The 16,922-nt window shown below is 33.4% G+C and overlaps 2 protein-coding genes across 5 annotated transcripts; one reads left to right on the forward strand and one right to left on the reverse strand.

Annotated features, from left to right (window-relative positions):
- The first annotated feature begins 1,380 nt into the window (after positions 1–1,380).
- Positions 1,381–7,122, forward strand: LOC114410390 (auxilin-related protein 1-like). Of its 3 annotated transcripts, none has more exons than XM_028374323.1 (9): positions 1,381–2,047; positions 2,177–2,388; positions 2,463–2,728; positions 2,827–2,962; positions 3,038–3,132; positions 3,426–3,491; positions 3,624–3,713; positions 6,003–6,116; positions 6,220–6,336. In XM_028374323.1, exons 1-8 carry the CDS (start codon positions 1,410–1,412, stop codon positions 6,069–6,071), a joined length of 1,572 nt encoding a protein of 523 aa, XP_028230124.1. In that variant the 5' UTR covers positions 1,381–1,409; the 3' UTR covers positions 6,072–6,116; positions 6,220–6,336. The 3 variants fall into 3 exon arrangements, with proteins under 3 accessions (XP_028230124.1, XP_028230122.1, XP_028230123.1); XM_028374321.1 differs by lacking the exon at positions 6,003–6,116 and adding an exon at positions 6,638–7,122 and having other exon boundaries at positions 1,383–2,047; positions 6,220–6,396; XM_028374322.1 differs by lacking the exon at positions 6,003–6,116 and adding an exon at positions 6,638–7,122 and having other exon boundaries at positions 1,384–2,047; positions 2,475–2,728; positions 6,220–6,396.
- A 4,450-nt stretch (positions 7,123–11,572) lies between these two features.
- On the reverse strand, positions 11,573–15,248 carry LOC114410391 (amino acid permease 3-like). 2 transcript variants are annotated; one of them, XM_028374325.1, is made up of 7 exons: positions 15,154–15,248; positions 13,729–13,849; positions 13,403–13,636; positions 13,219–13,318; positions 12,902–13,116; positions 12,668–12,807; positions 11,573–12,437 (listed from the first exon to the last, which is right to left on the reverse strand). In XM_028374325.1, exons 2-7 carry the CDS (start codon positions 13,847–13,849, stop codon positions 11,784–11,786), a joined length of 1,464 nt encoding a protein of 487 aa, XP_028230126.1. In that variant the 5' UTR covers positions 15,154–15,248; the 3' UTR covers positions 11,573–11,783. The 2 variants fall into 2 exon arrangements, with proteins under 2 accessions (XP_028230126.1, XP_028230127.1); XM_028374326.1 differs by lacking the exon at positions 15,154–15,248 and having other exon boundaries at positions 13,729–14,224.
- Between the last annotated feature and the right edge of the window lie 1,674 nt (positions 15,249–16,922).

A 16,922-nucleotide genomic window follows, 5' to 3' on the forward strand; every position in this document is an offset into this window, starting at 1 on the left:
TCACTTTGTATAATATAATCAATTTTATACTCGCAACAACTATGACTAATTTGATCATGTTTTTGCAGAAAATTAATGCATTAGTATCATGCACAACATTATTAAATTATATATTACTATAACATAAGCTAGTAAAACAAAGTGACATCATGAAATGCAGACCCTCTGCAAATGGAATTTTAACGGCTGAAAATTTAGGCCAAAAGAAACAACGTACTAGAAATCTAAGCATAACAGTCTAAGACTTCAACAAAGCTTAATCATTGTTGCGTGGACAAAGCAAGACTTGCAAATCATTCAGTCTGCAAACCCTAACGTGATGGGGGCGATGACTCAAGTCTGAATAAGCGAAGGCCTAATCTTGTATTTCTGTGTATGGAAGTTCGGTTCGCGCCGGTTTGATGGTGGCTGGGTAGAGGTGATGCCGCTGTTGTGTTCATTGTTCAGAATCTTTATAATCGGGGTTTTTAATCTAAAAACAAATACCGAATTATGTATTAAAAAAAGAAACTTATTAAATGGATATTTTGCTCTTGTAATTGCAAGTTGAATATGTTGTCATGTTGTAAGCCTTTTGTGAAGGGAGTACAGTTAAGTGTCTTTAAAATCGAATTAAATTATTTGTAAATCATCAAATTGATACAAAAAATTAAAAATTGCCTAAACGAAAATAAAAAAAATTAAAAAAATCACATATTTTCTATAATTTTTTTTTGGTTTTTTATCTTATTATAAAAAATCAAACTAAATCAAATAAATTACATATTGTAATTATATTGATTTTTATTCTGATAATTAATAACTAATATTAACTAATTTATTACTTTTGGTTTATTAAAAATGAATGTATCAATATTGTTAAAAACAATAATGATGTATAAATTAATATAATATTACAAAAAAGTAATAATATTATTTTATATTAATGTTAAATAAAAGTAAAAACAATAATTTTTAACTAAAACATGTTAAAAAATAATTATTTTTTTGAAATAATATAACATAATAATCATATAAGTTTAGTTATAGATTTTAAATTATAAAAAAATATATTAAAAATTAAAAAATCATCCCATCGAATCAAAACAAACAAAAAAAATTGATTTGAATATAATGTTGTATTTTTATTTAAAATTTGATTTCAAAGCAAAACAAATACTCCTAAGTATAATTCAGGAGTTTATTATAAATTCAACTGTAAAAAAATAGCATTTGCCTTTCAAAATTTTCAAATAATTGAGCTACTATTAATTTAACCAAATAATAATTGAGCTATTGTTAATTTAACCAAATACGATTAATTTACATGTGCTTACCGAAGTGGATCCATGATTATGAATAATAAAAAGCAAAAGGCAAAAATGACAGGGCAATAAGCGCGTGGAAATTGTGGCAGTGGTCACTTGTTCATGTTGAAGTCTCTCACACGCAGAAATATAAGGAAGCAACCGACATTCTCAACCTTAGATCCCATTTCCCTACATTTCTTCTCTGTCTTTCTTTTCCACCCGGTTCCGTTTCAATTCCATCACTGCATTGATCCGTTTCCTTCAAATTCATCAATGGACGAGTTCGGCGTTTTGACCGAAAGGTTCGGTCTCAAACCACAAGGAAAATCCGCTCCAATGGCTAGGGCAAAGCGACCTCCGAATGTCGCTGATTCCCAAACACGCCCCAATTCCAAATCCCCCCTTAACGGATCCCCGTCTCACCAAAACTCCACCTTCGATTTCGATTACGGCTTTTTCAGCAGCAGCAACAACAGCAACACCGACAACAAAACGCAGCGTTTCGACGACATCTTTGGCGGAGACGCCAAATCCAATGGCGCTTCGTTCGACTACGATTCCATATTCTCCGGATCGAACAAACCGGTTTCCGCGTCATCTTATGTGGATGACATATTCGGTGGAATGCATGAGAAGAGTGTCGGCGTTGATGATCTGCTTGATAAGATTGGCGGGTTAAACACCAACGCTAAGAGTCCAAACACAAAAACACCTGCTTTTGATTATTTGATCCCTGGCTTTGGTGTTTCAAATAATGGGTAGCCAAACTTTGTCTTTAATTCCTTATAAATTTACTTGCATTACTATTTGCATATTTCGAATTGGTTGGTGTCAATTGTTCTATTTTTGTGTTAGTCTTTTAATGTGTCAATTGTTGTATTCTTTAGTGTTGAGATGAACAAGCCAAGTGTTACTCCAAACAAGCCTGCTGCGGCAGCGTCTCAGGATGATCCGTTTTTAATATTTGAAACTGCTTCAAGCTCGGCATCTTCAGAATCATTCCTGAACGCGCTGGAGCAGATTAGTAAGTCGAATAATTCTAAGGGGACAAAAGGAGGGTCCCCATCATTGAAGTCTCCACCCAAGCCAATGAGTAAAGGTTGTTCTGAATGCTTGAGCTTCAACACATGAATGGCCTCATTTTTCTTATGTATAATTGGCTGAATTGAGTAGTTTTGGGTGCAGTTAATAGGCCGAGTGTATCAACAATAGATGAGCTTGAGGACTTTGCCATGGGTGGGGCACAGACTAATGCTAGTAGTAGAAAGGCCAATGTTAACGCCGCTGAGACTAAACAAAACTTGGCGGCTAGGATGAACAATGGTAAAAGAGTTCCAGCTGCGAGAGTGAATCAGGCAAATGGCGTGGATGATCTTGAATCCTTTTTCAGCATGGGCTCTCGATCAAGCAGCGTGCCAAAGTCAAGGACTCCAACTATGGTAAATCTTAATTGTTATTAATATATAACGAGCTTGAATGATTTTGCAATGCTGAGAAACTATATTCAATTTTTATTTTTGGCTGATGTGTTACTTAGGATCATATGTATGATAACCAAATGAAGAACAAAGAGAAACCTGAGGTGTCACCAAGAGTGCCATCTAGATCCTCAGCAAGCATGAATAAATCTCCAGTGATGACATCCCTTGATGACCTGTCATTGATGTTTGGTGGTAAGTTTTTGAAATTTATCGATTCCTATTTCAGTGAAGTGGTTGACAAATCATTTATTCTTTTGGTTGCAAAAGGTTCCCCATCATCTGAATTCCAGGAGGTTGAAGGGGAAACTGAAGAAAGACGAAAAGCAAGATTAGGACGTCATCAGAGAGCACAAGAGCGAGCGGTGTGCATTATTATCTTGTCTCTATTTCTTTTAATAAGGAGAAGGGAGCTAATCATTGCAAATTATATGTCATCTTTTTAAGGCTTCTTTCTTTGTGTGATATTGTGTTTTCTAAATGGTGTCAACGTCAAGTCTTTAGCTTAATGATCTCTATATGATATTTCTGCACATACTTCTTTAAAAGCACATATGGTGTCTTCCTAGCTCCTTCTAGACATTAATATTAGAGGTTTTATTGAGAAATAAACTCTCATGGGATAGTTTTTTCACTTTTTTGACTGTCATATTTTCAGTTAAAAGCAGTGAATGATATGAACCAGCGTGACCTTCAAACTAAGATGGAGCAAGAAGAGAGGCGGGTAAGCATTTATAGTGTTTTTGTTTAGATTGCGAATTATTTCCAAGGATAATCATGGTATAGTTATCCATAATTCTTTTGTTTTTATTTTATTTGTCAAATTTTCTTTGCATGACTTTTTATTTTTTGGCAGAAAATTGCTGATACTGCAGATGTTCAGATAAAGCGCTGGGCTGCAGGGAAAGAAGGCAATATGCGGGCATTGCTATCAACATTACAATATGTATTGCTCTTTTACAATTATTACTATCAATTGATAATACTTCATTTCACTCTAGGGCTTTTGAATATACCTCTTTTGTCCTGTAATTGATTAGCATTCTTAACAACTATCTTGAACAGAACGATTAAATCCAGCCAGTGAACAGTATTAAAAAATGGAAAAACCATAGTAGTCAATCACAAATAGTGGCATGGGGTGGCCGACTCCAAAAATGCTACAGCTGGATAATTAAGAATAAAAATTGTTAAAATTATACCAGGGAATAATTTTTATCTGAAACAATTATTTCCATTGTCAGTAACCACTTGCACAACCTCGATTTCTCCAACCTCCTCCACAAGACTACCTAATAGCTTAAATAACTTTTCTCTGGTCTTCACATAAGCAGATGCTTCAACACTCTTCACAAACATAGAGCCAGTTGGACAATTCACTAAGAATTGATCAAGGTTCTATTTTTCTTATCTGTTTACACATCTGACATAATTTAGCAACCGTAATTTTCTCTTTCTAGATCATGATTCTTCAATAGTTCCTTTGTGTACTTATCTCCTTTATAAGGAGAGAAACTCTACACTTATGATAGCTTCAAACCTTTAGATGTGGGCTATAATTTCCAATAGTGTCGACCATTCATTCACTTGTAGTTTTTGAGCGCACGGCATTAAAAACAATTTCATTCCTTCAAAGGAATCTCTAAGAATTGTTCTTGCTCTTGCCTCGTTGTCACAAGCATCTTTTTTTGCTTGTTTGCCTTAGTCTTTCCTACTTTGGTGGCTGTTTTTTAGATTTTTGAACAACAATAAATCTATGGCTAGAGATTTTTGGCTTTCTAGGTAGTGGCAACGGAGTCACATGATGTTGCAGGTCTTTTCCCACTTCGAATATACTTCTACCTCTTCCTCCTCCTCCTTTTCATGAGGCTTGATCAAATTTGTCTTCTTCAGGTGGGATTCTTTGAGTAATGTTTTCATTTTTGGAAGGAATCTTGTTACGGCCAACAATGTCTCCCCTCATTCCCTTTTTATGTCTCTTTGCTCATGTAATACCACCATGGTTTTGCCACAAAAGTCACCAGTAAAAACCTTTCTATGGTTGATGTCAACCTTTCTATTGTTGATTCCTTTTAAACTATTCCATTGCCAAGCTATATTGAAGTTATTTCCGATGGGCTTTACCATTGCACGAGAAGAAAGTGATGCAAAGGCAGAGGCAATGCTAACTGGTGTTCCATGTGGCTGAGTGGATGAAGCTGACTTATTAGAGAGGTTGAAGACAGAACAGAGAAGACAGAAACAGAACAAGGTCAAAATGGTAGTGGGTAGGCCAGAAAAGTGATGAAATCACTGGTAAATTAGCTTGGAAAGAGATGGGTCTTAATTAGAGATGAAGACACTAAAAACCAGTGAGAATAGAGATGGGACACTGGAAATTGGGGGGAAACAGCTTGGCAACACGGTTCACTGTTGGAAAGGATGCTGGAGAAGTAGGTCTTTGCTTAGAAGCAGGGGCTAGGGTTCCACGTCGGGGGTGCACGGATGTGAGGGAAAGCAGTCATGTAAAATGACGTTTCAGATTTCCAATTGTACCCACTCCCCCCAAAAAGATTTAAATGCCCAACAGAGACATGGCCATGAACTGCTGTGATAGTGGCTGTGAATCGTGTTGCTCCAGCTGCAACAGCAAGGTGTGACACTATGGGATTCTGGGGAGCAGGGTCTTCCCGTGACATGTTGTAATGGCAGTACAGTGCTGCCTGCCATTGCACACAATCGACTAATATGGGGAAAACAGAGAAATAGTGTACCATATATAGATGAAATACTTTTGAACTTTATTTATAAGTCATTGTGTATTGCGACTCTTCTCATATCAAATTTTCTGTCTATTTTTTCAGTGTTTAAATTGTTTGTAATTTTGCTTGAACCAACATGACAACATGGTGGTCCAAATGGAATATGTTGAGTTGTTGACTGAAAGCTATGAAAAGTCCATACATACATGTCAAAATTTGCCTATAAAGTAGCATTTGGCATGCAGATAAAACAGAATTGCACAAAATATTTTGTTCAGTTCTCCTTGGTGGAACAAAATTGTACTTATTTTCTAACCTCATGTTCAATTCTTTTGTATTTTTAAAAATAAATTAACATAAACCAGAACTTGTATTCTTTTAGTGAGGAGGATAGAAATTTAATCTATTTTGAAATTAAACTCACACACGAGATATATTAATTACTATTTGAAATTAAAGGTACCATTGATTTGGCTATTTCACAATTTGTGTAGTATATATGCCTTTGGTTAAGCGAAGGCTCTGCCAAAACTCTCCCCAGTTGTCTCCAAGATCTTATTTAACAGGAAGGCGATTGACTTTTCTCATTTCTTTTATTTCCTTTGATGGTAAAAAACTATGATAGTTAATCAATTAAGCTTTTACTTTTTCCCATCTTACAACAATTTGTTTTATTGCATGACTCTGTCTTACCATTGAGTTTATATGCAGGTTCTTTGGCCAGAATGTGGTTGGCAGCCAGTTTCTCTGACAGATATGATTACCTCTTCGGCAGTTAAAAAAGTTTATAGAAAAGCAAATTTATGTATTCACCCAGATAAAGTCCAGCAGAAAGGGGCTACTCTTGAACAGAAATACACAGCGGAGAAGGTTTTTGACATTCTTAAGGTACCAAATTTGTGGACACTAATTATTTTTAGAATTTAATTAGAATGTATAGATATTTTGTTGTGAGATTGTTAACTTTTGTAATAATTAATTTAAAAGTCATTTCAATGTGATCTTTAATTGGTTGTCAGTGTAGAAGGTTTTATACTGACAGTATATGAAAGTTAAACTATTATTTTTATTGAAAAAATAATAACACTTCTACACGTTCTTATATTTATTCTTCTGACCTTAAAAACAGGAAGCTTACACCAAGTTCAATGCGGAAGAGCTTTCTTAGATCCCTCTGCTAATGTCTTTGCAAAATTGATAGATCTATTAGCACTTGCACGATTTTGGAATCGGCCTGTTCGCTTGCCTTGCTGGTGCCTGGTATGTTTGTTTCTGTGCGTTGAAGATAACTGCATAAATATTTCGTGGCATCATTTGGCAGCAGATTCTTTTTCCCTACGACGTTGAACGCTCTACTGTGAGTTACTGAGTTATAACACTTTGCAAGTAATAATGTTGGTTGATTCAGGTCAATGTACAAATTTTGAAAGTTCATTCTTCCCTAAGTTCAGACAATATTTAGATTATTAGTATGCCCAATTGCACGCATAATATATTTTGTGGGGATGAGTGATAATGTAATTATGTACTTGTAACTAGGCTTTTGTACGAATAGAAATGTTTCGATTGATTTTTTTCATTGGAATCAAGGAGATTGTTTTTCATATTGATTTATTTCAGATTTATATTTCATTTTCTAGTAAGTTATCCCCCCCTCTCTCAATTGATTGAAATGTTAGTATTATCAGTCCAATGCGTAAGTGCAACATTGGAGTTAATCTTTTTATGACCTATATTCGTACTTGCGAGAGTATCGATTAATACCACTTGAGAAATATCAAGCCTGCAATGTCTTGGTGTATATATATATATATATATATATATATATATATATATATATATATATATATATATATATATATGTGTGTGTGTGTGTGTGTGTTATTTATTTGTCATTAAATATTTTGATTAAAATATTGCGATGTCATATGTTAAGATATAAAACCATTTCTAACAATGTTTTATGTTAGGTAATGTCAAACTTTTTGGGACATTATCTTTTTTTACTGCATTTTTGGGACATTGATTAAAAAAGCCCTATTCATGTAATAACCTTTTAATGAGATAAGACTTTGTTAATGATAATGAATTTTTGTTTTAGTGTAGAGTTCTTCAGATTAACCATGTAGAATTCATATTAAGACATAAATGATTTTTTACACTATTTACTCTAAGTTTTCATACTGATTATTTTTTTGGTAATTATAAACACAAATGATTATGCTACATTTGGACCTGGAATTAATTTTCGTAATAAGCTTACCATGTTTTACACTTAATACTATTAAGCATTCCTTTAGCAAGAGGATTTAGTTAGTGTGTGAGTTAATGTATCTCCTGAGTTTGTTTCCTAATGCAAAATTATTAATCATCCTAATAAGTAAAATTAAGAAGGGATAGATTGAAAAGAATAAATTAATAAAAATTTATTGACACAAATGATTTGAATATGTAGTCACATTTGAAGGTATCACTTTAATCTAAAATGAGTTTGGATATGAAATCATAGTCCAATGTATCACTTTAGTCTATTTTAGTGGGAGGAGGAGAAGATGAAGCCATGAAGGTAAGAAGTGGAACGGGGAATGATATGCTTTCAAGTGATTTTTTTTTTAAAAAAATCTTAAATATTAAGATTTCACCGTTATTTTTTTTGTTTAACTTTCACTTTATAATAAAATTATATTATACTATATTGATAAAAAATTGAAGGACTAAACGTGCTAATGTCAGTGGAGAGGATACAATCCATTCATACGGAAAAGGGAGTGAAAGGGAAGAAGTGAAGATATCTTCCACAATTGCATATGATACCTGAACGTTTTAAACCCATTTATTTCAGGCTTTAGTCTAGTGGCTGGTGTGTTGTGCTTGCAAGTCATTCTGCAGATGCCGAAAAAATTAAGACAGTTTTTTTTTGGTGTTTAACTAAATATCAGTGAACACAACAAATAAAAATGGAATGTTTTCTTTTCTTAAATCAAACATATTGCACAGTTCCTTGTCTCTGTTTGTTGTTCAGTATTTTTGGCTTTTGAACTTTGAAACAAGCTCACATTTGAAGGAAAAAACCGTGTAAAGGTGTATGCTTTCTCCCTCCGGGAACATACCATGCCACCTTGAACAGAAAATAAAAGCCACATACATCTATAATCTATTGGTGCATGGATTTTCTATCCTTTTATTCTTTTATTCTTTTCTGGAAGACTCTCTTCACGTTTGAGAGTTGAGACCTTCCGTTTGTAAAATACATGTTAGGGTAGTGTCAGGCACCACAAATATTCATTGTATTCAGAGTTCAGTATCAAAACCAGTAAACTACGCGATCAGAAAGTATACATATCTTCACGACGATTTGTCATACTAGAGACTTGTACTATGCATTTAACTTGTGTAAGATTCCACTTCCAGAACCTTTCTTGCTGTTTATGAAGTGAGTGGGGGCAAGTTATGGATGATTACAGTGTTCATCAATCGCCCTCACTCTTGGGCAAATATACTGACTTCAAGTTCAAGAGAAGGAGGACCACTCCTTAATTCACTTTTCCATTTTTTGTGTAATATCACTTCCATTGATGTCATCTATAAATTATTATTCTACTTGTTACGTTTGATCCATTTTTTCCCATCAAATCAAATAAAAACACTTATATATATATATATATATATATGTTAATTTTTCTTTTAAAATGTGAAAATTTTCATAAGTAAACTCACACAGATAGAGCTTAACGAAGAAAACATGAAATAAAACCTTGAGCACCTTGTTTGAAAAATGGACGAGTCTCTCAACAACATGCATGTGAATAACAAAATTAAAGGTAAACCAACTTGACTCCCACTATAAATGCTTTCTTTGAACTTAGATGATTTCTCTGCAACATTAATAAATGAGAGAAAATCTGTTTTTACGTTTGTAGCTAAAAATTTACTTGTGTATAATAATGGTTTGTAAGGTAGTATCTTCTTCCATGATATGTGATGACACAATAATAAACCTAAACCTGCTGGCGTATGTAACACATAAAAGCTCATTGACTTCCTAAACATTCATCCGTTTGTGGGGGCGCCCAACTGCCATTTGGTGTCCCTGTACGGCGGAAGTTATTCAATTTCTATCCAAAATGAAAATCACAAGACTATTTTATCATCATCAATATAATTTGTTATTTTTCTTGGTTTCTACGTAACAATATTCACATAAAGTGATAATAATTATACGCGACTCGGGGTGTTGGGACCTGGGGAGGTTATTCAATTTTATCTAAGTATGTCGTTTAAGGCGCGCTCTATTGACTAAGAGATATAATAATTTTTCTTATTTTTCATAAAATAATTATGAAATTTTATCTTTGATTCCTTTTAACTTATACTTTAGGAAAATGAGGTAGCAGGAGCAGGAGTAGTTGTTAATTTTAATTTTATGTAAAGTTTTTAAAAGTAGGTTATGCCCATATTAAATGTTTTTAATAGTACATATTGAATGTTTTGCTTTAAAAGGATTAGAGTACAGAGGAGTATTGAAATTTTAAATGAGTACATGTTTGCGCAAAATTGTAAATAGGCAGCGTTAATTCCATGCATTCCAGTTAGGCAATTACACATCGAATTGAATGGTTACTCTGATCGAGTTGGGAAACTCACAGGTGGTGGGGCTACAGAATTTATAATCATTAATTGTTACTGTGTTTGTTGATGCATGCCAATGGAGACGTTAAATGTTTGATGCCATCCATCTGAACGAGTATCTTTGTTGTCACACAGAACAACAACCCAAGGAGTAAATGCTACATCCATCAAAGTGTGTGCACACTATCAGAATATATAATCATGAAGACATAAAATGAAAGGCTTAGAACTTGTAAGAAAGAGAGAAGATGGGTGGTTGGTTATATATGAGGTAGTGATGACATGGAACACAATCTGGTGAGTGAGTTTGACAAACCTTCCAAAGACCGAACTAGAGTTAATAATTAGGAGGTTCAGGCAAAAATGGTGATCTTGGAAGTCAAAGGGCGAGGAAGAGAGACAAAGAGAGAGTGTGTTTATGCGTTGGAGTCGGAATTAGAAAGATGGCCTGAGGGTATATAACTGATGAGAGAGTGAGGACGTTGTTAGAATAATGCATGGGTAATTTTGGGGCAGAAGAGAAATGCAACTAGCTCCAATAAGTGATGAGATATGTCAACAAGTTTATCACAATTCTAAAATAATGGTTTTGCACTTTTGCCATTTTAGGAAGAACAGTGTTATAATACTATACCAATAATCACAGTTGATATAATTAGTAGTGTTCTTGTGTTTCTTAATCTGAATTTAATTTTTTGTCTAACCTTTAAATATAGAATAAATAAATTGTATTGGGAGAAAATTATATATTTTATATGCATGATTAGAAAAAAATGTTAGAATAATCTTACTATTTTATGAAAAATATATTAAATAAAATATCAATTATAATATTATTTAATACAAGTTTAATGAATATGGATTGTGATTGTAAAAAAAATTATACTATCAGATTTACTTTAACAGTAAATATTTCTTTCCAAAATCCTGTTGCTGCTAATGTAGACGCACACACAAAATTAATAATAGGAAAAATAACGCAAACTGGGTTTATGGAAAAAGTTTAATATACAACCCTTTAAATGATTGATGTAATGCATAATCTGATAGATAGAGTAAAGAGAAAGATAAGTAAAATAAATAAATAGTAGATGTAATCGATAATATTATTAAAATGAAAAAAAAAAGATGAAAAATTAAATAAAAGTAAAGAAAGAAGAAAAAATGAAAATGTGATTATAATTACTGTAGATTTATATTTCCTCTTGTCTTAAATATAAAGAAATAAAAGATTCATGTTAATTAAAAAATTTAATTATATCAATATTAATTAAGAATTACAATTTTTCTTAACTTATCTTTAATACTTAGTATTAGAAATAGAAAAGAATTATTAAAATTAAAATCTTAATTAGATGAAGAATATTTTAGAGATGATATCGTTAAAAGAAATAAAGTTAGTTAAGTTTTTCTAATATTTAAAACCAAGAATGTATGCTTTTATTGTTTTACTTCCCTTCTTCCATTTTGAATTAGGTTGAAGAAAGAGTTAGAGAGTAACAGATACAGTAGAAAGAAGTGGAACACATATAGGGCTGCTAGGCCATAAACAAACAAGACAACCATACATCCTTGGCTTCATATGAACATGACCAAGAAGTTAAATTTTGTTTCTGAAATCTCTATAAATGGCAATCATAGTTTAATCAATAGTTGGTTTTGAAAGGCTTGTAAGTTTGAAGATCAATGGCAATCCCAGCAATAGAGCCAGCTGCAGCTCCTATAGTCATCAAAAGGCAAGCCATGCTAAGTATTTGGAGGCAGATCCACTTTGTGCTCCATTTTGGTATTCTCTTTTGATTAATGTACATCTCCACTGGGAAATACACAGTAAGGGGCCAAAATCCAAATGCTCCAAGAAGTCCCCCTATGTCATTGAAGAATGGGAGGAGCATTGATATTACAGTGCTCACCATTACATATATTGTCCTCCAAACCAATCTGAAGAGGTTGACCTTGTAGGAATGGAAACCAGGGATTGGAATTTCAATTTCTTTGTTCACAAAATCACTATCTGGGAGCATACGCGCCGCGTGTTTCTCAACGAAGGCGAAGAGGGGCTGGCAGTAAACTTGGTATGAACCAACAAGGTGGATCACTATGGCAGCATTAGCTATGTCAAGGAGCCAATATGGGTTGTAGAAACCAAAGCCAGTGAGAAGGTTTCCAGGGCTTGCATCTCCAAAAGCAGCATAACCAAAGCAACCACAAAGCATGTAGAAAATGCTGGTTACTGCAACACTGATGAAACTAGCCTTCTTCATTGTTTTTGACTCTGATGGAGGGGATTTCACTGTGTCCTGTTTCATCACATTTTACAATATTTCAGACCTCAAATTCTTTTTCACTTTTTAATAAGAATAAAATAAAGTCCGAGTCTCATATACAAACCAACAAACAACAACAACAAATTCTTATCTAATTAGGTGAGCTACATGGATCACAGGACACCATTGACACGGTTATAAACAAAAGTTTCAGAAATTAAATTAAACCTGAGTCTCATATAATTTAGCAAAATAAATTATACCTGAATTTCTACAAGGATGAGGGAGTATGAATAGGCAAAGGCTATGTCACCAAGAGCTTGCATGGTTCTCCAAACTTTTTCAGTTTGTGTCACGGTACCAATTGTTATCCCGGTTAGGCTTCCCCCGACTCCTCTATTTTCTGTTATATGGTTAATTCAAGTCAGATTTCTTACCAGTGATTGAAGATGAACAAATATCATCATGATGGACATGTGAATAGCATGAATTCATACCAATAACTTTTCCAATACCAAGGCCTAGCCCAATAGTGGAGTATGTGAAGGACATGACAGCAGCTACAATGGAGAGCCACCACAATTGATCGAAGCCCGGAATTTGTGAGAAAATAATTTCCACTATACCAAATGAAATCATGTACATGTTACTGTTCATATGACATGGATCTTTCCCTCCACTCTTGTGGTAACAATTAGATCTTTCAATTGCCCTGTTTGATATACAAGCCAAAAACAGCCCAATTATACTAAATTTTTTTTCCTTGGATAGTAATTAACTAGACATTTCAAGATCACTACAATCCGAAACTTACATCATGCTAGTGGAAGCCGCTATAGTGTAACCAATGGCGACTCCGAAAAGGTTAATGTACTGAACTAGCCCACACAGCTTGACCTTAAAGCCATTTCCACCTGAAGAAGCACAACCACATAACCAAGATTAAAATTCTGCAAGAAAGAGAGTTTAATTGAGTGAGTTAGGTGGGTGAATTTTACCAAAGTTAGACTGAATAGCGTCCATGTAAGTGTAGTTTCTCTTGCCAGTTACAGGATCACCAGTACGATAACAATCAGAGAGAAGAGTGGAAGTGTAGTAAGTGATGGCAGAAAAGAGAACCATGACAATAGGACCAGCAATCCATCCAAGCTGAGCTATAGCCCAAGCCAGAGACAGCACCCCAGACCCAATCACTGCAGTTATTATGTGTGCACTTGCAGTCCACACCGTCCCTGTACATCTCAAACACATCATAATATGTGTATGAGAGGAATTAGAAACACAACAAAAAGGCCAAAAATAATATGAAGCTTGCTTTTAATACCGGTTCGTTTGGGGCGACCATCGTCGTCGAAACATTTAGAGATTCCTTGTTGATGAATGTCGATGGAGAAGTTAAGTGTTTGTTGATGATACTTGCTGCCAACGCCATCCATCTCAACCATCTTTGTTATCAGACAGAACAACAAACCAATGAGTAAAATCTCAAAGATTGTGCAAACTGCAGAGTATAATCAAGACTCAAACAAATAGTGTATTATCAGGCAAAAATGGTGATCTTGGGAGTCAAAGAGTGAGGAAGAGAGACGAAGAGGGTGTGTGCTTAAGCGTTGGAGTCGGATGGATACTCTTCCATTTCAGAAGATTTGAACTGAAGAGTGTCTGTTTATGCAACGAAGAAAGATGGTGTGGGGGATATATAACTGATGGGAGAGTGTGGATGGTGTTAGAATTACACATTTACTTTGGGTTTTTTTGGGTAATGGGGCAGGAGAAATCCACGTGATGCAGTGAGCTCCAAGAAGTGATGAGATATTGAGATGTCAAGGAATTGATCACACTACTAGAATAATGGTTTTGGCATTTTGGTAAATAAAAATAAATACATAAAATGTTGTTATATAAAATATTGTATAAATTGTTATATCTACATTCAACATCATAATTGTTTTGGCAATGGAGGTAGAAGAGAGTTATGAAGTTGAAAGAGTGATAGGATGTCAACGACCCTACACCTCGCAATGCGTCTGTGTTAGCACCTTCTGCAGTTTTAGACTGCCTTGACTACCCACAGGTAATTTTTTGGTCACTAACTTATTTTCCCACTCAAATACTCGTCACATTTCATTTTTTGGGTCGCTCACTGTCTAACTATTTTTAACCATCTTTCCCAGCTAAACGTAGCTGATTTTTCCAAAATAGCTGGCAAACATGAATATGGAATCAATAGGATTCATTTAGATTCTTCAACATTTATGACAGGTAACTCCTCTGCTTTGCTTTCATCCGCTAGATTAAGAAAACCTTGTTCTTTTCTAAATGAATAGGAGTACTTTTTTTTGTTATTTTTAATAGCATTATTTTCCCCTGTTTCTCTTAATTACTTTATAGCAAAATTGTACCTAAGGTACTACATTGAGACTCTTTTAAGAATAACAGAGAAGAGTTTAATGTCTATCTAAGATCGTGTAATTATATTATCATCCAATTACAAATTATTTTAATTATTTTATTATTCGTGTAATACATAATATTTATTCTCATGATCTAAGATCGAACTTTTAATTAATAGTGAAACAAAATAAATAAATAAATAAACAGTGAAACTAAAAAAGATAAATAAGTCTATCTTTTAATGTTAAAATTAAAATTAAAGACGACGTTGTTAAGGAAAAATTTCTTCCAAATGCTAAGAACACCAAGCCATTAGCTAATTAGAAACAAAATATTTGAAACCTTGACTTTATACCTTGTCTTGGAGGCTTTCTTTCTTTTACTATGATGCAACAAATAAGGCAAAAGAGCTGGAGTAGCTGTTGTGCCTCGCTTGAAATTAATAAGTCCACATTGTATATATAGCGGAACTCATACTCGGAGTTTCATTCCGTGCAATATCATAATCTATCTCTTTAAAGGAGCACCTTAGAACAAAAAAAATTCTACTATTCAGTGCCTCTCATCCACCCGAAATGAAACAGAATTAGGTTCCCTGTATTATTAGTAATTTTAATAATAGCCAAAATGTCACACTAAAAGCATTTTTGGCACCAGACTCTCCAATAAAATAATTCCAGAAGACAAGTTGCATCTTAACTATTATTCTTAGATTTTGCTGTCCCTGATCAACAAGAAAATAATATAAAGGTCATTCGCTACATTCTCTTGGCGACTCTTCAACGGAATTGGATCCCCTGAGGTTTACAATTAATAATACAATGCTAAAAATAGCACGAGTTTTTTTCCTTCAATTTTTTATCATAAAAGAAATTGCTTTTAAGGGCTATATATAATTTTTACATTTGTTTTTAAATGACGCAGAATGGATCTAGGAGTCTATCCCAGCTGGTTAAACAAAATGTATGAGCTACTTTATCTCTAATATTTATCTTTAGTTTTTACGAATTTTTTTTTTTTTTTTTTGCATACAATCGAATCCTCATCCATTATATATAAATTGAAGATTAAAAAAAAATAATGAAAAGAAGATCTATCGTTACAAAAAGAAGAGAAACAAATCTTCTTCTCCGGCGCAATGTTATTCCACAATGACCGGGGGACAATTAACTGCAATAAATTAATGAAACGGGCCTTGTTTTCACGGTGTAGAATCATTTTTGTAAGAAGTTATGCGTAGAATCATTTAAGTCAATTTTGGTTTTGCTTTATTAATTATTGCGGTTACTGAAGATGAAAGACTTTAAGTTATGATGGAATTGATGATATATATATATATATATATATATATATATATATATATATATATATATATATAATGTACTACTATTATGGAGTGTGCACTAGCCATATAAGTGGAACCCTGTCAACAAGTCAGTTTTGTATTCCAAACCCAACAAATTATCTCCAATATCATAAGTTTCTGCGTTTTACATTTAAGGGAAGAGGGATGCTATATGGTACAATGAAGGCCCTTGCTTTGGGGAAGAATATCTGTTTCACTACTTTAAGTTATTTTTTAAACTATATATATATATATATATATAAAAATTGATAAGACGCTATTGGGTGGTTTACTGTTTTTACATGCAAGAACAAAAATCCCATTTGTATTAATGCTTTTACTTTAATTAGCTTCGCTGATTTCTCAAGTCAATGGAGTGTAATCAACGTACTGTGCCTTTTTTTTTTCCTTACAGAAAACAGAGTTGCACCATTTCATTTAAAATAGGATAAAGAATACAATTTAAAACATGCTCAAATACATGGACAATAACAAAAGATAATGTTATGAGTAATATTGTTAGCTTATCTCTTACAAAACTCACCACTGAATCTAAAAAATTATATAAAATAAATTTACATTTAGAGAGAATGACTTGTCTCCTTACAAAATACACTTTACTATTAATGTTGTGTCTTTTCTAATTTAGAGTTTAATAGAATTAATTATGATGAAAGTAACTTTAAATTGTTAAATATTGTTATTAATATGTAGTATCTAACTTAATTCTTACTGTGGTATAGAATGAGGACAATAAGGTTTAAACCTATAACTTTGTA

Source organism: Glycine soja, chromosome 4 (genome assembly GCF_004193775.1).
Source record: "Glycine soja cultivar W05 chromosome 4, ASM419377v2, whole genome shotgun sequence".
Taxonomy (NCBI): Eukaryota; Viridiplantae; Streptophyta; class Magnoliopsida; order Fabales; family Fabaceae; genus Glycine; species Glycine soja.